Genomic DNA, 9483 nt, shown 5'->3' with positions numbered 1-9483 from the left:
GGTGCAGCAGACCTCTCCTGTCTCACCCGCTGCTCCCCTCAGCAGTGTATTTCATTCAGTCTGCCTGTTCTGCTCCCCACCCTGTCTCTGGTGAATCCTCTCACCTCCCACACCTCTGGCCTGTACCCCAGCTCTTGTATGCATAAATAAATAAATCTTAAAAAAAACAAAACAAAAACAAAGTCCCTAAGATGGGAAAGCGAGTTGTAGCAATGTATATAGAAAAGTAAATGGAGAGGGATCAGAAAAACTAAAGGTAGAATACAGGACTAGCGGAGTTCACATTTTTTCATAGTAACTTTAAGGAGCCAGTGGAAGTTTGCAAGCAAAGAGGGTAATAAAAGTATAATTCTGCTGGTGAGAAATTCATCCTGGTAATGGTTTAGAATTTGCAGAGAGGAAAATTAATGGAAATGTTATCATGGAGTCAATGTATAAAATGATTGGGAAGAATACTAGAATTTCGGGGTTTGTCACTGTTTGAGTTTTGAAGCTTTAGCAATAAGAGAGAACAGAGTAGCATTAAGGGAAAGGGCACACAGCATGGATTAAAAGGAAGGATAAAATACCAGTACTGATAATAAGTCACTATATGATGTTGAAGAGACTTCTATATCATGACTACTAAATGATATTTGCATAATTTAAATATTAAGTCCATTTTCATCATATTAGAATTTTCAGTTGTGTTAACATATACGCAAAGTGAATGGAAAATTTAAGAATTAGTCTGAATATTGATGATTCTACATTTTCTGTCATGCCAAATCACTAAAAGTTTAATTTGTGCATTTATAGAAACTATTGGTCTGTTTCACTTACTGATAAAGATAATATAGTTTCTGTTGATTTAAAATGGTTACTTCACACATTGCTATCACCTTTCAATGTGAAGCTTGAATGCCTCCAAGGCTTGCTTTACACTCCAATTGGAAAGAAACTATTGGTGGTTATTAAGTGCCATTAGTGATACAGCTCCATATCACCGGACAAAGAAAACCCCTCACTTAAGATGGTTTATCTTTAATTCTTTGAACATTCCATATGCATTCCCTTCTTCCCACCATTATATCCATTTACATATATTATAATGAGTAAAATGATTTTAGTAATAAAATCAATGTAGATTAAACCCATTAACTAATAAATTGTTGTACTTTAAATTTAGAGCTTTTTTTGCAAGTCTTGGTTTTAGTCCAGAGAACGTACCCTTTGACATATTTTTTAATAAGTAATTTAGCCTCTGTAATATATGATGAACTCTTGCAGGAATCCAGCTGAATCTGTCATAATATTCTATCAATAAAACTTAATGACTGATTATAATTCAGTTAAATATTTTATTAATACAAAAAAACTCATACTTAGCACTTTGTGTTTTTTTTTTTAACTACCCATCATTTCTTTCCATGAAAATGCCATGATTAAAAGGTTAAATGAACATTTATTTGGTGAAATGAAATCTTCACATGTGAATGCAATCATAAGTTACCTTGTTTGGTGAATTTAGGAAATAAATTAGGAAAACAGCCAGATACTTAAAGATTCAGTATATAGTTTACTGATTATTTTTATAAAATTCACTTCAACCTTTTCATAAACTGTAAAGATATTTGAAAGGAGGTAAAACATGTTAAATTGGTCATGTAGCTCTGCAAATAACAGCGTTTTAAAAACATGAAAACCACAAATCAAAACAACACTGTTAAGTATTCTGCAGCAAACTCACATCTGTCCAAGCTCAGACAAATTGTTTGGCATAATAAGGATAGTGAAATTATCTCTTCTGCTCACCTGGCTTCATGGCTTATTTTCCAATGTTTTCCTGGCTCTCTAGAATACTTCTTCAATTATTTCAGAATCTCAGAGTTACTTTCTGCACACTTCTGTCAGCCTCTTGGATTCTATTCTCTTTTCTGAAAAACTGCTACAGATTGCTTGAATTAATAGTTTCAATCATTTGTCTACACCCCCTCCCTTCCTTCTATATAACTTCATTAAGATAAATTGAATTTTCTTAGTGAGTTAGAAAACTCTGGAAGCATTTTGCCAAAAAGCAGTCAGATTTTGGATGTAAACTTCAGTGCATCTGAAATACAAGAATTTAGGATGTAACCCTAAAGTTAAGCAGATATGTAAACGAATGGTAAATTAACATATAAAATGAAATTTTGATGTTTTTTCCATCATTGGGGAAAAAAAAAGAAATTCTTCTCCGTGGCTTCACACAGTAGGCCTTGGTTACTAACTAATGAGCAGTTCTTAGAAATATTTCTTGGCCCTAACGTGCTCCACTGGTGTCTCTAGGTACATGAAACTTACTGAATAAATAAGTGAAATCCTATTTTAAATAACCAAATCAAATCTTTAGTGGGAATTGTTTCTGAAAGCATCCCCAACACAAACAGGTTCTAAAATGGAATTGCTCATGTGCAAGGTGTTTAGAACTATAATTCCACTTGGTAAATCTTGCATAAGGCAATTCCTTAATAATATACTGTATTTCAAATATGAATTTATACTGACTTAGACAGAAATTCTAGGGGAGAAATTAAATGATAATGAGGACATCATATGTAAAGGATTTTTATAAATGCTGCTCAATGGGGAGTGGCATTAGGTTGAGTTTTAACAATATTATTAAAAATAATTTAATTCCTGTTGATTTCATAGACACAGCACTTCAAGATTTTAAAGACATAGTTTGAAAATAATTGAACACATTTTACTAATAATATAGAATCACTTATTCTCAGGTATTTCTAGAAAATACTTAAAAAAATGTTTAAATAAGCCAAATGTTTGAAAAATAATGAAATTGCTTTGATATGCTCTCTAACAAATATCTTTAGGAAATTGAGAAAAGGCAGCTAGGATGAAATACTAATGCCTAACATTTACAACCATTGCTTTTTGAAACTATGCTTCTTGAAACTCTATGGGTTTTCCTTTTACACTTTGCCCTGTACAACACATCTGGGCACCTGTGTAATAGTTCTGGGGGTAAAAAGTCTTCATTGCATTCTGTATTGCAAGTGCTGGAATGGAAAACTGAAGTCACTGTCCACAGTTCTTTCTCCCTGGTCATCTATTCTTACAACATCTAGAGGCACATTTTGACAGGTTGCTCATCTTTGGCTCATTCCTGCAATGGACACATGGAATATTTACACATGTTTGTTAGATAACAACTTTGCCTATCATTTCTTTCTTGTCTCTACTTCTGTATTTACCCTGGTGTGGTAGAGGAGTTCATCTGTGAAATATTTATCTAGCACCTATGACCACAGTGGGAGTTGATATATCACATATAAAATGTGTTAGGAACTGTTCTAAATACTTAGCATTTATTCACTTCTTTCATTGTCATAGCACTATTATTATTTTAAAGATTTATGCATACAAGTACTGGGGTACAGGCCAGAAGTGTGGGGGGCAAGAGTTCACCAGAGACAGAGTGGGGAACAGAACAGGCAGATGGACTGAAATATACCGCTGAGGGGAGCAGTGGGTGAGTTAGGAGAGGTCTGCTGCGCCATGTGGGTAGTTCCCTGCCCTGGCTGGGGATTGAACTCGTGCTGCATGGCTGTGGATAGCTTCATAGGTTGTGTCTTAATGCCTTGAGTCACCAGGGAGGCCCACATAGCACTATTATTAATCTCATTTTACAAATAAAGAACCGGAAGCATAGGAAGGTGGTGTAATTTACCTGAGTTCATACAGCTACTTAAGAAGTAGAGCAAGAAGTCCAGCTCTAGAGCACAGGATCTCAAATAGTCTTCCTTTAATTGGTACCTAGACTACAAAGATAAATAATGTGCAATACCTAGACTACAAAGATAAATAATGTGCAAAGTAGTTACTCTTCAGTACAGGGGAAAGGAAATGAAATGATAAATAATAATGACAGTAGCAAATATTTATTGAGTTGATATATTCTGAGATTTGCAAAAATTCCCTTATACATATTGTTTGATATAATCCTCATAAGAATCCTGATTTTTTTAAATTAGAAAATGATAATTATTCCCAAAATGAGAAAGAACAAATCAGTTCCTGACTCCAGTAAGTTTGAAACTGGCTTTAACAACAAGCCTTAGAATTCTTCTCTTAAATAAAAAAATTCACTGAACGCCCACTTTAGACAAGTGTACTCTGTGACTGGGACAAAGCAAAAAACAGAAACAAATTCCTTCCCAATCTTCTCAACAACGAGAGCACTGTACAAACCACAAAAATGTCCAACATCCTCCTCTTTCAGCTTCTATAATGACTGCTCCTTTTTTGATTAGTTTTATCTATAGTTCTACTATCTTGTTCTTCTCACCTTTACACAAAAAGTTTTAAGATACTGTATCGTTGAATTTTCCCTGCTTCTGACAACTCCAGATGAGAACAAAACTACAAACGTTCTTGAGTCATCCCAAAAAGATAAAAAACAAAGCTAAAGTATTTAACAAGTTTCTTCTAACTACTTTTATTGCGATTTCCCATATTTCCTCAGGGCAAACAATTTTCCTCATCAGCAATGAACCAGTAAACCCAACGTACTTCAACTTCAGCTATGTTCTTTGGCTGGACGATGTGAATAGTTCTGTACTTTTGAAACAAACAGTGAGAGGCTACCCTCATCCATTCTAAGTAGCCTGACTGGAGCAGAGTGAGAAAGCAGAAGAAAAGTAAGGAATGAATTTATAAAGGTCAAAAAGCAAAGTAATGTGCATACAAAAGACTTTGCTTTTTATGTTGTAGATGAGAAAATACTTAGCACTGATTCATATATTAAAAAGATCACTGACGAGAGTAGAATGTAAGAAGGCAGGATTAAGAAATCTTGGATTAGGCTGAGAGAGGGATTGTACAATTACATACAAACAAGGAGGGTGGGACTAATATGAATGCCTAAAGTGTTTCTAATAAATGCTAAAGCTACAAAATGAGAAAGACAAATGATTGATAGTGTGGGCAGAGTTTGGACAGTGTCACGGTTGGAGAGAATGAGGAAAATGGAAGGCAGTTTTGAACTTGGTAATTAGGAGGATGATGGTACCATTCCTTCCAATAAAGAAATCAAGAGAAGTTGGGAGAGAAGGGATTTTGATTATGTTGCATATATCTCAGTGTAGCTATTTAGTTGATATACACCAGGCATTTATTTGTGTTTCTGAATAGACAAAAGTGCAGGCCACTTTCACAAATCTCAAGGAAAAAAATAAGGAACAATTAGTTTGGGAATGATAACTAATATGGGGGAAAAATGTTCATGTAATAGTAGGAAATCAAAAGCCTAGGATATAGGCTTTATTTGTTCATAAATTCTTTAGGAAAAGGTAACATAGTATTTAAGAATGGTTATGGGGCTCGACTGCCAAAGTTCAAATTCCTGCTCTACCGTTTTAACTGTATGACTTTGAATTAGATCATCAGGCTTTAAATTCTTTATCTGAAAATTATTACAGTAAGCCTTACCTGAGAGGGTTGTTGTGGAGTGGGAGTTCTTACTGGAGTCCATAAATTTTCAGGCCATCTGTGCACTTTGAATTGGAAAAATTTAAAATTTATTTCTGTTAATAGTCTCATGGAAATTTTGTCTTTAATTTGAAGCCTGGTAAGCCACAGTGGTAATGGCAGTACATAAGGTTTTATTTTCTGTAAAATATACAGATATTTTTATATCACAGTACAGTTGTGGCAGATATTTTGAATATTCTCTTTTTCAAAATTACCACGTTTATAAGAACTGCTATTAGATATGCCGTTAGATTGCATGTGATTGCAGAATTTTTCCACAGCCCTCATGCTGCAACAGGGTGGTCCCCAGGAAAGGGGGAGGTTCCCTGCCCCACCCAAGGGAGGGTGGAGCTGAGCAGGAAGAGGAGAAGCTGAAGAGGAGACTGAGGAAGGAAGCAGGATGGAGCAAGGAGACCTGGAGGAGGCGCATGGAGCCTAGAGACACGTGAAGAAACTGCGCTTGTCTTTTGGTGGTGGACTAGGTGACACAGATGTGGGTGAGACCCGTGGGGAGGTGACCATGGCAGCTTTTATCTTGATGTTGATTTTGCTCTTTTCCTTCCGGGCTTGTCCGGTTGTTTGTGACCCTTTTCTGTGGGTCCCCACTGGAAGATGCTTTAGACTTGTAGCAGGCTTTGGGGCCTTGTTCTGGGCTGATCCCATTTGGATGGAGTTTTACCCACGAGGGGATGGGTAACTTTGGGTGCTTCATTTAGAAACTAGACTCTTTGCCTTACCTGTATTGTTTCCTAGTTTTATTAAAGTTCCTTCCCATTAAAGTCTCATATGTTTTGTGTTGATGCGGCGGATGGCAGAACCCATTTAGAATAGGCAGGTTTGCGGGGTTTGGGCTGCCCCTCTCCCTGTCCTATAACAATGCCACTTAGTTGGCTAAGTGTCATAACTCTGTGCCGCGTGGTCTATCATCACTCTGAAATCTGAATGTTTGTACATTGATTCTCACATCTACCAATGCTTTCCAGCATTTCCCAAATACAAATGTTTGTCGAGCATCATGCGAATGGTTTTAACTTTGATAATGACATTTAATTGATTTCTTTGTAATCCTATGTATTTAACTTATGCTTTTAGAAATACTATCTTAAGACTGGATGTATAGGCTTTATCAGAGAATCAAAGGTGTTCATGATACACTTCAATGAAAAAAATCTTGAAGCAGAAGAATAAAAGAGTACACACCAAACACTAGATTGAACTTGGCCCACATCAAACGCTCAATTAACAGTCTGCTGCTATTGTCCTTAAAATAGTCAGACACCAGGAATTGAATTATGTTGTATTCATTCCTCCATCAAAATGTCCAATACACTTTTTGGTGTTCCATGAATGCTTAACTGTTTAATAAACATAAGAACTAAGTGATTTGTAGGTTGGCTCCCCTGAGCTTTCAATTGGGGCTAGAAGGAACAGCTGTGAAGTTGCGGGGCTGCCCCTAATCATGCAGTGGACTTGGGAGTATGTCAAAGGACTTCAGAGGTCTCCCTTTGGTTCCTTGAAAGCATACAGTGGGAATGGAGATTGCAGGCTGCTATGGAGACCAGGTCCTGATAAATTTCACAAAGCAGTCCTCCATCATCTAAGAAGGCCTGTTTGTTGCTTCAGTTAAAACCCCTCACGTATTCCAGGCACCTATTACTGGTTTCTGCAGCAGGAGCCTTGGCGTTGCACCAGGGAGCCAGAGATGCGAGGCCCCCTCGCAGCGCGCGCACGGGGCCCGCTCCCTCGCCACGCCCACTTCCTGCGCCATCCCCGGCCTTTCCAGGTCCCCTCTTCCGGTGAACCGGATGCTCTGTCTGTTTCCTCCTCTGTCTGTTTCCTCCTCCTCGCCCTCGGCCCCCGCGCGCGTCCCTGGCCAAGCCTCAGGCACCCACGAAGGCAGAGGCAGGGGGCTTCCGGCGGTTGGCCTGACAGGTGTGAGTGGCCGGTAGGAGCTGGGCGCGCACGGTTGCAGAGCGTGGAGGAGACACTGCCCTGCGGCGATGGGTGCCAAGGGCGCTCCTTCACGCCGGAGGCCGGCGGGGCGGCGACTGCGCTACCTGCCCACCGGGAGCTTCCCCTTTCTCCTCCTCCTGTTGCTCCTCTGCATCCAGCTCGGCGGGGGGCAGAAGAAAAAAGAGGTAGCGTGGTTACTTGTGGCCCTCCTGGGTGGGCCGGGCCGGGTGGGCCGAGGCGGGGAGGGCCGCGTTGCTAGGCAGCCCCGCCACGTTGCTAGGCAGCACCGCCGCGTTGCTAGGCAGCCAGGCGTGGGCGTTGGTTGCCCTAGGGCTGGATGGGCGGCCTTTGGGCCCGTCCTTTGGGCCCCACTGAGTTTGTGGGTGGGGTCAACCAAGCTTTTTTTTTGGCTTTGAACCTCAGATCCTTAGACTTTGAGACCAGGGGCGACTTTGACCTGCAGCTGGAGGCCAGGCTTAGGGGTTGTGTTGGATGTGAAAATATCCTTTAGGAGTGTTTGCCAACCTACAGGAACTATTGGTCTTTTCTGTTCTTTACTCTGGGTCATTAGCATTCGAGATCCTTTTCAAGCGGTGGCAGAGCATATTAAGGTGTTTTAAGTGACTGTTTTCTTACACATTTTTAAAGCTCTGTGTTTATGTTGAACTCAGCGTATAATTGTGAAAATAACCACGTTATTTAAATTATGTAAGTTTGTGAAGTTCTGATCACCTGATTTCAATCTTAGTCTCTGTTGACTTGGATGAGGGTGTGGATTGAAGTGACTGCCTACAAAGTAGTTGTAGAGTTATTTGTGAATTTCAGTTATTCAATTTTACCTTGGATAGTTGATGCAGCAGGATCAGAAACAAAATTATTTTGGAAATGTATGTTTTCTTTTTGTGCGTTTGAATAAGGTGTCTAATAGTATATCTTTTAGTAAGAGTGTTCTCTTTATATAATTAAAACTGCCCCTGCCCCCTTGGTGAATTTGTACACACTAGTGACTTAAACGCTAATTGGGGTTTAAAATAATCACAACTTTCTTGATAGCTAGGTAGAAAAAGTGAAAAACCTCACAAACGAAATAAATCTTACTCTCTTTACTGAAAATAACTTTAAACTGACACTCAACTTCTAATTAGCTCTTATATTTTAACGTGAACTTATTGGAGTACCAGATCACTGGTACAGTAAAACTAGACATACATTATAAGTTAAAAATATATTTTCAAATGCTTGGTATTTATTCCAAGAGTTTTAGGTTTTATAATTTTTGAGAAGGGAGGAGATTAAAACAGTAATTTTTAATGAATTACTGATGCCATAATTTAAGGTTTTCAAGTCTAGTCTCCCAGCTAGGAATGGATCCCAGACTGCAGTGGCAGCACTGAGTCCCAGCCACTAGACCACCATGGGTTGTCTCATGAAGCTGCAGCAGGAAATTTGCTGACTCTCAGGCAAGCAAGCAAAAGAGGCAGATTTGTTTAGAGAAAGAAAAATGTTTATTATGGAGAAAAGGAACAGAAATAAAGTGGGACCTCCAGGCAGGTGGAACCAGGGTGGGGCAAGGAAGTTGAAGTGGAGTTTTGCCTCAAGGAATATACACCTTCTTTCCCAAATTTTTCTAAAGCCCCATCAGTCTCTTTGTGATTGGTTATTTCTTGGTGGTCTCACTCATTCTGCCTTAATGTCTCTGTGCCCAGAACTAAGTCTCTGTGTCCCAGCCCTTATCTTAGCATACTTTATTTTGCCATCCTGGTTCTGGAATAAGTTCTGGGATGTTTGATTAGTTCCCTTTGGAATTTTTTGCCCTTTTCTGTGGAGCCATCCTTTTTCCTTTGAGCGTTTTCCTATTCTAGGAAAGACCCTGAGGGCTCTCCACTTCCCTTTGATTTATTACCACAGCAGAGGACCATAAAAAAAATGAGTAAGTCCTTGGGGATTATGGTGATTTATCTCTTATGACAATGATCTTTCTGAGATCTTCGTGTATCTCAGATGTGTTCAATAAACTGG

General features: G+C 39.0%; 1 protein-coding gene across 3 annotated transcripts in view; it reads left to right on the top strand.

Moving 5' to 3' along the window:
* The first annotated feature begins 7275 nt into the window (after positions 1–7275).
* The window catches only part of TUSC3 (tumor suppressor candidate 3), a 166741-nt gene continuing 164533 nt past the window's right edge, over positions 7276–9483 (top strand). For 2 of the 3 annotated variants that reach the window (XM_037525976.2, XM_054700820.1), the window contains exon 1: positions 7276–7649. In XM_037525976.2, the coding sequence (XP_037381873.1) occupies positions 7512–7649 (138 nt within the window). In that variant the 5' untranslated portion in view covers positions 7276–7511. Of the gene's footprint in view, positions 7650–8151; positions 8173–9483 lie in introns of those variants that run through there. The other variant, XM_037525978.1, reaches the window with a different exon arrangement.

Source organism: Talpa occidentalis, unplaced genomic scaffold (assembly GCF_014898055.3).
Source record: "Talpa occidentalis isolate TD23 unplaced genomic scaffold, MPIMG_talOcc4v2.1 talOcc4.4, whole genome shotgun sequence".
NCBI lineage: Eukaryota > Metazoa > Chordata > Mammalia > Eulipotyphla > Talpidae > Talpa > Talpa occidentalis.
This window is presented reverse-complemented; position numbering and strand designations above follow the sequence as displayed.